Source organism: Hyalella azteca, unplaced genomic scaffold (genome assembly GCF_000764305.2).
Source record: "Hyalella azteca isolate HAZT.00-mixed unplaced genomic scaffold, Hazt_2.0.2 contig5826, whole genome shotgun sequence".
Taxonomy (NCBI): domain Eukaryota; kingdom Metazoa; phylum Arthropoda; class Malacostraca; order Amphipoda; family Hyalellidae; genus Hyalella; species Hyalella azteca.
In genome coordinates, this window is record NW_025936006.1 from 564,573 (window position 1) to 577,706 (window position 13,134).

Consider the following 13,134-nt stretch of genomic DNA (forward strand, 5'->3'; position numbering starts at 1 on the left):
AAATAATAAACTTTTAAAATTTAGAACCTAAAGCATATTCTCACACCGACAAAAGTGAGTGAGCATCATCGCAGGCCGATACGCAAGCAATTGCCAAGTTGCCAACGATAAATAAAACTTGTCATCTAGAGCGCTAGAGCACATCCAGTTCCATCGAATTCCAGTTATTCCTAATTATCTTCAATCTATTCGCTTAAATGCCCAATACACTATAATACGTATTTTTCCCCAAATTGGTCGCTCCACATTTATAAATCAAAACGGGAAAATGAGTAGTTTGTTCAACTGAAGCACGTTCATCTCGTCAATTCGCAATCTATACAAATGAAATTCAGTCGGAATGTTCTAATGTGCATTTTAGGATAAGCTAGAAAATAACGTAGCAAAAAATCTTCCTTGAATACGAGAACAATGAGTTGCGACTATCTCAAATTCATTATTTGCTAATATCCTCAACCGTACTGGAACCGTAGTTTTTCCGACAGTGAACGTTCCTTCTTTAGGAAAAATAAATGAAAAAACACGGTCAATAATTTTATAATAAAAACTCAGAGCAGAGGTTTCTAAACGTAGACGCATTTGTTACACGAGTTTTAAAGCACCACAATCATTTCGATTATTATGCTGTATACCGACTGTATTCGACTACCTCTACACACTTTTGAGCAAATGAATACACTGCACAACGCAATGACAATGGAAAGAAGCTGCACACCTGACACTAGCACTGCGTCTACAAACACACACGAGAATCCGAAATATCCGGATATCTTCACCGGTTTACACCAGATCAATAGATCGATCATACATACTAAGTTATTTTTCAGTCACGAAACAACACTGATCTCCATATTTTTTTAGTTAATTGTAGATTTTAAGTGATATCAATTCACATACAATTAAAGTAATAAATCCCACACATTTTTCCACTTGCCTATCTCCTGAAGATCGCTTCACATCGAGTGTGGTTGCCGCTTTTTTTCCTACATAGTGGAAGTTATAATATACAAAAATCACAACGATACCGGCATCCTGACACCTTCTGTTTCGCACATCTACCTAAAAATATTGCGATAACTATATATTATTTTAATAAATATAGTTTCACCTCAGTGCAAATACGTACCGAGTATGAAAATGTGAAATGTTTATAAAAATCATGTCTAATTAAAACACAAAAATATCGTGGAACATCGAAAAAATACTACACAATTTTACGAAAATAACATATATTTACTTGAGCGATACGTTGCGCCCAGCTGGAGCACAATAAACGTATTTTGATTTATATGTTTTATGCAAAATATTGGAACACTAATTCACTTTTCATGCGGCACCATACAACACATGGCCTTGGCAGACACTCCATTTATTATTAATTATAACAGCACCAAGCAATTGGCACTAGAAGTGCACACTAAACTTTTTCTGAACTATCTACGGGCAGCATAAATCTTTCCAATAATAATGAGAAGAATATCACCAAATCCTGCGACATAAACCTAACAAAATAATTTCAACAATGCAGCATGATCAGAAAACAAAATGAAATGAAAGCAAGTATTGAGGTGAGTCCTGCCAAACGTTATCTTATTTAGCTTCACGTCGCATTATAAATGCCGGACGCAAGCCAGAGTCCAGGTATTGTAGAATCAAAAATTATGACACCGTAGGTTAACCACCAACTAATTTTTCAATAAGTTAACCATCATTGTAGGTCCATCAGGCGAAAAAATAGACGTTTACTGTGACCCTAGCGGGCCACATAGACCCTAACGGGCCAGAGTAGACCCGGCCTGGCAATCATCATGAAACCGACGACCAACCTAATAACTGTCGAGTACGGGACCCAGACTACGCTATGAACTATAGACCTAATCTCGTAGGTAAGACACTTTGCGGAGTCTAATTCGGTAAAAAGTATTTTATTATTCGACCTTAATTACATGTAATTAATCACTGCTACCAAGTCGGTAATGCTACGTAGTGTTACGTCTTCAACAAGAAATATATTAGATTGTACTTCTAGAAATTGTTGTACTTAAATGAAAAGTCTGGCACAGTTTCGGGTCGTGTGAGCAGCGAGTGCTAATAATGACCTATTCCAGCACCGTTCGTCAATTGAAAAAATTAATCTACAATATGACAAGTCGACCTGACGGAATTTGAAAGTGTTTCCATCAGCTTTAAATAAAATTTAAAAGTTCCCTACGCAAATATTAGTTCTTTACGCGGAGGACTCATGCGCGTTTAGAATATTATTTGCAGCGGCAAGTCCTCAAACCTAACAGCAACGCTTAATAATCTGATGGCTACTTGTACAGAAACTGTACAAGTAGCCATCACAGTACACAGCAGTACACGGAACGCAGTCCAGAATGTTCACAGGCGACACTTAACTTGGCATGTTTCAAACGTGAGCATATCGTGCGTGAACAGCATTCTAAACTTCGCGTTCAAGAAAAGGTGACATTAATGACTTTAAACTTAATGAAAAATGTCACAATGTTTCCAATTCATTACTTATATTAGCCATTAGATTAGTGTACGCAACGAGAATTCGTTACGTGCATTGAATGAAAACTCACGAAGAATAAATCTAATTCACCTAGTTAACAGTAGAGATTAGGAAATATTAGTTACATCATAAAAATAGTGCAGTGCATAACAGAAAGTTCGCACGTTTTTCATTTTGTATATATACATACAAATTTGGAGAAAACCCAACCACAATAGGCACCGAACCATGCTCAACTAATCGACCATTTTATTGCACGCTTCAATATTACAAATCTCCCACGAGACCCTAAGGCATTATTTCAACAAATTTCTTTGTTTGCAGTCCTCTGAGCGGACAACTAAGCATAATCATTGAATCAAAAATGACTGCGATAACGTAGATCCACCAGGCAAAATTGATAGGCCAAAAATTTGAAGGCATTACGGTTTAAAATGCCGCATGACTGCTGGGTGGTGACGGCTAAATCCGGCCACGTATAAAATAATTTAACACATATCCACTCTAGCTCCGGTAAAAAGTCAGAAATAAGTCTGTGCTGTAGATCATGAAGCTCACGGAGTTAATATATACCGTCATATTAGAAGAAGAGCGTAATGTGCCTCGGTCATAACCGAAGAACTCAAGAGTGTAAAAACTATTCGGTTGCGTGGCACAAGTTTTCTCCACGATTCTTAACAGAACGACAGCGATTCAATATGTAAATTAAACCTTTACGACTCCTGGTTGAGCGATTTGATATAGTAAAATTACAAAAATAACGCTTCTTAGAACTAGAGAATTATACATGCGAACTATGACTGCCATGAGACCATCTTCGGTATCGTCGAGCTTTTGATTACACAGTTCAAAACAGATCATTTGTTCTACAGAAAATTTACATCATGTATAAAATATTTAATACGGTTTGAATTACTTGAATAAATGAGTCCACGATTAATAGAATAGATTCATCAGCAGTTGAGAATTGACATAAAGAGGCCGAGGCCGGCGGAGAACGTTCTCAGTAGAGCATCGTTCAGCGTCTTTGGTTACAAGCACAAAATATCGTCAATAAAACACGAACCACAAATTCATTTCCAAATTACATCTAATGAACATCACACACAAAATTGAACGTTACTCTAAAACAATTACTACAAATACGCAGATGGCCTCCTAATTGTTGCGTCCACAAGTAACAAAAATAGCTCGATGGGAGTTATTTAACTACATCAACGATTCTGTATGAAAACAATTGCTATCTGGCAGGAAACGGTCACAATCGCGCTAGGGTTCGAGCTGAATTTTTGCACCGCAGACTAGAATGGATATGACAGACTCGGGACTTGAAGGTCCGTCGGTCTGTCACAGAAGCACCGGAGGGAAATATCATCTAAAACACTACAGTTTCTGTCAATAACTTCCAGGCATGTTGAGGTATTACGTTGACAGGCATAAATTGATCACTAACTTATCTATATAAACTCCCCATGTAAAATAGCTGGGAATTCTTTCATAATGGAAAATCATCTATTAATATAGTTATAGTTAGTTAATATAAAATGTATTAACTATAGTTAATAGATATAGTTATAAATAATAACTATATCTATCAATATAGTTATTATCTCAGCGGTTCCCTTACCCCGAATCTCGTTGCTGCAACCATGGTTATGTTAACCACATGCCACCCCCCTTCCATATGTGAGGAAATGTCTTAGAAACTGCACAGGGAATAGTGCCTTTAAGGAGTTGCTCTTCAACTATTCTTAGGAGTTGCTCTTCGGATGTTTCTTTCATTCACTAACACAATAAATTATTGCACAGACTAAGTAAACTGAAAGAATCCCTTTCATTAAGCCAAAAGCTGAACGAGTTATAAGCACAGGCGAAGCTGCCCTAGCGCCAGAACATGTTTAGCACAAGCGCTACACAGAACATGAATACAAACCACACATTATTACATGTATTGCTGAACAGAGAAATTACTTAGTGCAACGTAATACAAGGTCTTATCAAGAGCCTCGTTTCGCAGCTCAATGTACAAGAAAAAGGAAGTTTCAACGCACACCTTCTCAACTGGATAAGCGAACTTCATTTCAATTTCCCTTCAACTTCTCGCTTGCTAGACCCTCATTAGGTGTTATAAAAAATACGAGTCATCAATGGTGACACGTGAACCTTGATCAAGCTTGGTAAAATTTCACTGTTAATCCACATTTTATGAACCGATTCGGCTGAAGAAGAGAAATAAAATTGATCGCGTAGGGAAATTGTTAATAAATACTTTAGAACTCTGAACTCACATCAGCATTAGTTGCTTTAGGCTTGCTTGTTCACGAGTGCTTCATACCCAATTTATTTTATAGTCATTTGATTCTTCGTGATAGGAATCTCATTCGGACGAGCTTGCAGAGATAATTTGTCCGGAATAGTTCGCCGAATGTATAAGCGTTACTGAAAAACCGGTCAGAGTTGCTTATAACTGAGACTTGTGTCACTTAGTAACTTGAATAACTTAATAAGAGTAATTTTACTTACAATGTCTGACAAATTGTATGAGTACCTAGAACGTAGGACTGCCAAGAGAGCCCTATTGAGAGTTCATGCTCAGTACCACACAGTCTTAAGTCTGCACCCAGCTCCGTCCGCACGGGTGGAATTCATTAAACGCTCAGACGGCGGACAGTTCAGTGGGCGAGCGCTCCAAGGACGCGAGGTCTGGAGACCTGGTTCTCTGTATGAGGGCGTACCGAGTTACAAAGTTATTATTAGGCAGGAGAGGTTCTAAGGCAGGAGCGCTTCTCTGCCTATGCCCGTTGTCCAGGTTGGAAATTTTGTAAAAGGGTTGCGAAGATACGGACTTGAATTCTCCATTTTCAGCCTCGGTTTCCATCAACGGACTCACGGGAGTCGCGCCGTGCACTCCTGACAGGGAGTCGCAAGGGGAGGTGGTGCGAGGGCGGATGTTGCTGCTCCCACTGGCAATGGGACGACCCGGACCTGACATTTTACGGAAATTTGGACCAGAGTGTCCGTCATCCGTCTTCTCCACGGAGGCGCTCGGCACGTCCAGGCAAGGGGACAACATCGTTGGGTTTTCGGTGAGGATTTTGATGATGTGGCCAAACGTGATGCGCTGGTCGGGGTCCTTCCGCCAACACCACTGAAGTAGAGACTTCCTGCTCGCAACAATACGTACATTACGCTAGCTTACAGGGGAAATAACAATGTGAATTGTTCAACACTAAATCGATCATGCTGATGACAATAGCGACCATGAAATTTATTTTAGAAAAAACCGTATGTTCAGTTCATGTTGTGTTCATGAGAATACCGCGCAAGGGCACTTCACTAGACAGAAGGATCGGCTTGCGCTGCAAATGCTTCAGCCTAGAACATTAGCAACTACATGAGAACCACTCGTAGAATCACGGAATATTATGTCCTCGTCAGGTTAAAATGGGTTTAATGAAAACTCCTCACAAACGATGGATAAAACCGGATAAAGATTTGTGTACCCCTGTCGAAAATTTTGAGCCAAAGAGCAGCCAAATACAAGAGGACTCGTTAGTCCACGGACATTAAAATTATTTAAGAATTAACATTTCAATAAGATCGAAACGAGAATCTAACCTCGTATTCTTTCGCTCAAGTAACCATAAATGTGCTTGGCATACATAAAGCCAAAAATCATCAGGATCATTTGTGATCCTTAAAGGAATTCTATTTTTTTTTCGTTTAGACACGTCTTCGAAGATACACTTCTTGCATTCACACTTGAAAGTCTATTCAGAAAACAGTGGTGCATTTTGCGATGAACATGGCGAACACTTCCATCAAAAAATTTGGGCATGAAATGGTCATACCAAAGAAACTTGAGCAAATCAGTGTTAAATGTGAACTTATATAAATCAGTGTCACGGCTGGACGCACAAGCGGTCGTCAGATACCACATACACGAGCAGATAATTTGATTGCGTTATCATTAACCTCCAACCGAGGGAGAACTTCACAGACTTCAAGTGTTTTGTACTGAAGGCCAATTTTTTCAAATGTTCAGTAACTAAAACCAAGAACTTGCAATGCATTGCCATTGTCAGTTCATTGTTGAGCACCCTTTGAAAACATCAAGATTTCCTGTTTTATCTCATTTTGAAAAAATGTAAATATTGTTGTATGATGTCACCATACACACGCAGAGACTTGACGATTTAGAGCCGTGAACTTAACTGAGCTTTTCATGAAAGGGTTACTTTCGTTAGAATGTAGGTACATTTAACATATACGAAGAGAACAGACAAACATGGTTCAAAAAAATTATAATCTTGAAGAAAATAAATGATAAAAGTGCTCCTAAACGAAAATAATGAAAAAACTTTGAACTGTCAAACTAAACTACCTAGCACCGCGTGTCCAGAACTGTAAATAGAACTTGACTGAAAACTTTTTGAACTGAGCTAGACAAGAACTCGAATTAGGGAACTTTGTGTTATCCTAAGCATGCGTGCGGCTCTATTAGACGCTTGCCACTCACACTCCTGTGGAAGCATCGATGGGTATTGGGATGGTGTTGCCTCTCTTCACGCTCTCGACCACCTGGCTGCTAGACAAGTCCTGGCAAATAAAACTATATTCAGCATTGTTACTAACATATATATGACCTTCTGGTCACATATATGTTATTAAGTTACGATAACAACTGTTTCCTAAGTCACTGCTTATCCGGTACTCAAGCCGGTCAATGTTAGTGAACCAGTATGACAAAAAATCGGTAATGAAATTTAATTCTCATTGATAATAATTAAAACTGTATAAGATTACAGTGTTAATGAATCACTAAACATAAATATAAAAGATCACCAATAGATGAAAGACATATTCCAAAAAACAATAATGCGTATTATTGAGTTTTTCTGTATCTGTAGTTAGATATGAAAGAGGCAGTTACTGAAAGTAATGATCTTAAATTCCTAAAAAAATAAAATCCTCAAAACAAAAATGTGTGTTATTGATCATTCTTTAAGAGTAATTCTGACATGGAAGGGGCAGTTAGCGTAAGTGATGATCTCGTAGAGCAGCACGCCATACGACCACACGTCCGACGCCGTCGTGAAGAGGCCGTCCTCGAGGCTCTCTGGCGCCATCCACCGCACCGGCAACATGGCTGCACGCGACGGGATTATTGATAATCAATGATTATCACTTAAAGCATTCTTGAGTCTTACTCAACCGTCACTCAGAGCACTCAAGTCTTAATCAACCGTCACTCAGAGCACCCAAGTCTTTAAAATCTGCTCTTAAAACCTGCGTAACTACCAGCCAATATTTGTACTTGGATGCGTATTAGCTGCAAAAAAAAACATACAAATTACTTGTGTTTAATTGTTCAAAAATCATACATCGCAGCATGCAATTGGCCATAAACACACGTCTGATAATCCCATGAAGATTTTTAAACCCCTACAGATTGTAATCAAGCATAAAGCTGGATTACCCGAAAGCCATTACCCGAAGCTTTGTGAGCACGTGATGATATCGCGTGCTCACCTTTGCGGTTGAACCTATAGTAGTTGCTGTGGTAGATCTGACGTGCCATGCCGAAGTCGCTGAGCTTCACAACCAAGTCGTCCCTGACGAGACAATTGCGGCACGCCACGTCCCTGAGAGGACGCAAAATTGTCACGTCCTGGTTGAGCATAAATATTAATTCCCGGAGATCTTCAGTTATTAAGCGGAGTTTTGATGAGAAACAAATGATTCAGATTAAGCAGTGTCGGTGCAAAATCACTAATGTTTTGAATTTTATTTGAGTTGTTACAGTATTTAAATACCTACTCTCTGCAGACACCACAGCACTGCGCAACAAGCACATTATTACCTATAGACATAGCAATACAATTTACTTTCCATGCATTACCTATGAACATATTTCTTCGTACCACATCACTATACAACACGCACACTAACATTAAGGGGTCATGGAGTGTTATAGGGTCTACAGGAACACCTTCAGGTCACCTGGGGGGTTATTGGGGGGTCATAGAGAGTCATTAAGGGGTCATGGAGGGTTATAGGGTATACAGATACACCTTCAGGTCATTAGAGGTCATTGAGGAGTTACTAAGGGCCATGTAGGCATAGAGGGTCATCGGAGGGTTAATGGGGCGCCAGGAACAGATAAAAGTCAACGGGGGCCATTAGAGGGTCATTAAAGGGTCGTGATGGGGCAAAGACCGTCATTGGGGTTAAAGATCATTGGGGCGTTTGGCCCCGCGAGAGGCCTGGTAAAGCATTCTTCGAAAACCGTAGTCTGTACAATGTGAACATGACTATGCATTAACATGACAAAGAACTCACTGACCACGAGTGTGACGATGGTAATAACCACGCAGTCTAAAGAATTAGCTCGAAGTAACCATGCAGCATAATCTCCATAACCATAAGCATGACCATGACCTCAACCATGCACTCCAAGACCATCACTAAAGTCTTACCATGTAGCATGAACTCCATAACCATGAGTATAGGTTGCTTGTCGCAGCACAGGGCGAGGAGTTTCACTATGTTCGGATGGTCGAACATCCTCATGACTTTGGCCTCCTCTAGGAAGTCAAGTTTGTCCTCGTCCGTCGAGCCAACCTTGAGAGTCTTGATGGCTGCAGCCACCCACACGCCGTCTGAGTTCTCCACCTGTTCGTTGAAACTTCATCACCAAAAATTCTTGGTAACAACTTTTATAAAAATACATACATTTTCCGAGTATTGGTCAAAACTAATAAAAAATTTAGTTATTTCCAAGCGAACTGCTTTCTCTTGGGCAATAGAAGGTTGAAAGAAAACCCCCCAGACTTCACCACCCGCCCACCTCCCCGCCGTAGACGGTGCCGAACTGCCCCTGTCCGATGGTGCGGTTCATGACGATTTTCTCGCGCGGAATCTCGCACTCTTGAAGCTTTGGCCACAGCAGCGGCGCTCGCAGCTTCTCGATCCTGCGGCGTCAGAGGACAAGTTCAGGCCATGGAAACAAGGAGCAGGCTTGCGACGCGAAGTTGTATTACACTTGGAAAAATCAATGGGTAATATTGTCCAAATACACACATTCTTACTCTCACCGCACGAGCTTGAGAGAACTGACATAGCCCTGGTACACCGTTTTGCTGCGCCAAACTGGGTCAGGATGGCCCACACAAGAGCGTAAATTGCATCGCTATTTGAATAAAGTGTGACCCATTTAGGAAAGTGTAGGAAATGTCAAGTTTTCTGCAGCGAACGAGCGGGTTTCAACTGGCATGAATGCGGCCACGGATTTCATTAATTTACTTTTTCAACTTTAGAATCGAAACTGAGTATAATAAAACGAATATAAATAAATGTCCCTTGAAGACAGCGTTGTAGCATTACTGACACAAGTCACTGTATTATTTTAGTAGCAAGCATAACGAAAAAAATGAAAGCCCTTCCAATCGTTTCTCAGGATACGAGTTTCGAACGAAACGAGTAAAGAATGATCACAAAAATATCCATACTAACCTCCTCTTGTAGACGATGAAGAGCACGACGAGGATGGCGGCAAAGATGCCGAAGCCCGTGAACATGACCATGACGATGGCGGCCTCGCATGTTATGTCGAGTGGCTCGCTGATGAAGGAGAGCCAGCAGAGCGTGGAGCCATCGCTGGGCACCACCCCTCCCTCAGTCAGCCACACGATGGGCTCCACTATCTTCAAACTGGCACACAAATAACGAACAATTATTCATAGTTCTTCAGAAAGGAAAAAATTTACGAGTTTATTGTAGAATTACAAGTTGCCAGCCTATTTGCATGGGAGCAAATCTATGCTTAGCGAATCGGGATATTACCGCCTCCTGGAAACTCGTACTTAGTGGAGAATAGGAAAGGATTGGAGGGAAAAATTGGATCGAAATTGCCATTGATTTTTCAATCCGTAAATCCGTATTAAAGTAGTAGTAGAAGAAAGTAGTACTTTCTTCCCCTGACCGCGCAGAGCTGCATTTGCTCTTTGATGTTGAAGATTTGCTTCCTGAAGTTCCGCATCGCATGTTGCCAGACGCCTTGCTAGACTAAGTTTTCGAATGAAGTCAAATTTTCAAACTGTCCCGAAAGTCTGACGGATATACTCCTTGGTATTGTTGATACCGCAGCTTTATCTGACAAATTTGGAATATTCTTCGAAATTTGATAATTAATCCCTTTGGATACTGTTGTTTGCGGACGCCTAATGCAGAATTAAAAAAAAATGAATTCGAATAACTCGTCAATTTGTTCTGTCATGCGCATTTCAATTTATCTATGGCTAATTTTCTTTTTCAATTGTTAATAGAAAATCGTTTCCCGAGTTTCGAATTCGAAAATCGAATATTCCTGGGTAAAAAGATGGATGGTAGACATCGCCAATATGTTCCACCTAGCAGCCGATTAGTTATTTGAATATACTTTAATTTGAAAGACGCAAGAATTATCATATTTTTATTTATTTTAAGACGAGTAATATGGGAGTCCCATCTTCTAAGTGATATATGGGTTTGAAGGGATCTTTAACTTTAATCGCTCGGCAAGGTGGCCGAGCCATTACAGTTCGAGCGCCAAAATTTAAGCATGAGGTATGGGTTCGAAACCATCAGCCGACCATGTAAGATTCTGATCGAAATCGGCAAGGTAGTCTATCGATTTAGCTATTTTTTTAGCACTTACTGGAACAGTGAGTTGCGTGTTCGAGACCCGCAGCAGCTGTGAAAATTCTGCAATGTTAAGATTTGGCGACAGGCCTAATGGCCTAAGCTTCGATGCAGATACAGTTACTATTTTTATTTATTATTATTAATACTTATTATTATTAATTCTCATAGTTGATGACTAAATATAGTATAGGAACGGAAATTCAAATTAAAGTGTCTATTGAAGTGAGAAAAGTTTTTAACCCCATTATCATAATAATAATGACAATGATTATGATTATGACCCACCGGCCCACGTCGCCTTCAGGTTCGTAGCCCCCCACACGCTTGTAGACCATCTGGTTCTCCTCGAGGCGAACCTGCATGAGGTGAACCGCTACCTTCTTGCTCGAACCGCCGCCATTGAAGTTCAGGTTCCCCGACACACCGCTGAAGTTCGTCTGCCGCAATATCTCCACGTAACGCCTGCCAAATATAGCAAGCTGTAATATTTACATTTCGGTTACGGCCATGAGCAATTTTCTGGACCGCCAAATGAAGCCCGTTTTGTTCATTCCTTTCGCGTTGATGCCAAATTTTTCTGCAGTAGAACTTGATCATTATTATCCCAAACCAGGATCAATTCATGATTATCAAACATTTTATCGATTTAAAAAATAATCAATAGTGACTAAATGAGGCGTCAATAACGGATAAATGAATCTATGGTGAATTAATGAGTCATCAACAGTAAACAAGTGAATTCTGTACTAAGTTATCACGTAAAATTGACCGCACTCACTGGTTTGTGCCGATGCTGTGCAGGTCTGCGTAATGCGTAAGGTTCTCCGCGAGGAGTTTGTCGAGCGCGAATGCGTAGGTCCAGACGGCGTCGTAAGTGTAGCCCGCGTAGTCGGGGATGCGGTCCATCAGCCCGAAGGTTTTACTCAACTCCTCCCGCCACTGCCGTACGGTGATGTTCTCGTGGTAGACGGTGTCGTCAGACGCGAAGTATGCGTAGCCCAGGGACAGGTGGCCGTCTAGGGCCTAGTACAGGGTACGAGTCTCATTGTGTGTAAGAGTGAAGTAACAAGCGATGGTAACAGCCTCGGTGTATGTAAAATCGAATTACCAGGCGATGGTAACAGCCTCATTGTATGTAAGAGCCTATATCAAAGAAATTGATCGCGCAGGCAATCTGCTATAAAATGTATAAAAAAATTTTTAAAGACCACGTTTTTCATGTGGACTAAAAAGTAGAAAATAATTTTTCGGCAGCTACTGATCTCTGTTTGCTTTCATTCTCTTGGTCTTTTGTATTTCAGTTAAAATATTTTACAACATCTAAACGAAAAACGTGGGGCGCATATGTATTTAATTGTTTGGTGATTACTTGATATGATGAATATGATGGTTCATTGAACATTTGATAGGTGTATTGCTGATATATCTGATTTGAGCAAATTTTGTTATTTACTGTTGGTATATTGATTTATCATGTTTAATCCAATATAGGTAGTTTGAAATGTGTATAAGTAATTCAAGCAAGTAAAGATATGAATCACGAATAAAGGCCCGTTTACACTAGTGGCAACGACATGCGCTTTGAGTCGTTTGCTGCAGTGCCTCACCGCGCACAACCGTTCACACTACTTTTGTACTTGGTAGTTTGAGACCGCGCGCTTTTAACACTAGTTGCCACCTAGACGTCAATGAGCATGGATGTAGCCGAATTTGAGCTGTGGGCCATTGTTGTCGGGTGTGCTGCGGTCCGTCATTCTTCGCACTATGCCAGTTGTAAACGAGAATTTAGCATAGGCATCATAATTAGAGAATTAGCACATTCAAAAGATACAGTTTATGAAAAATATAGTCTATTCTTAAATAAAAAGTTCCAATTTTCGTACCAATATTATATCATCCTTTGAAATTGCTAAACGGCAATGCACAAATTG

At 40.2% G+C, this 13,134-nt stretch overlaps 1 protein-coding gene across 1 annotated transcript in view; it reads right to left on the minus strand.

The window, feature by feature from the left end:
- Positions 1-521: 521 nt before the first annotated feature.
- Positions 522-13,134, minus strand: part of LOC108676308 — a 70,990-nt gene continuing 58,377 nt past the window's right edge. Inside the window, exons 14-24 of the mRNA XM_018164367.1 lie at positions 11,982-12,226; positions 11,489-11,665; positions 10,034-10,231; positions 9,369-9,492; positions 8,998-9,193; positions 8,503-8,521; positions 8,421-8,432; positions 8,051-8,163; positions 7,540-7,667; positions 7,038-7,117; positions 522-5,682 (exon numbers count right to left, since the gene is read on the minus strand). Coding sequence (XP_018019856.1) covers positions 5,175-5,682; positions 7,038-7,117; positions 7,540-7,667; positions 8,051-8,163; positions 8,421-8,432; positions 8,503-8,521; positions 8,998-9,193; positions 9,369-9,492; positions 10,034-10,231; positions 11,489-11,665; positions 11,982-12,226 — 1,800 coding nt within the window. The 3' untranslated portion in view covers positions 522-5,174. The remainder of the gene's footprint in view (positions 5,683-7,037; positions 7,118-7,539; positions 7,668-8,050; positions 8,164-8,420; positions 8,433-8,502; positions 8,522-8,997; positions 9,194-9,368; positions 9,493-10,033; positions 10,232-11,488; positions 11,666-11,981; positions 12,227-13,134) is intronic.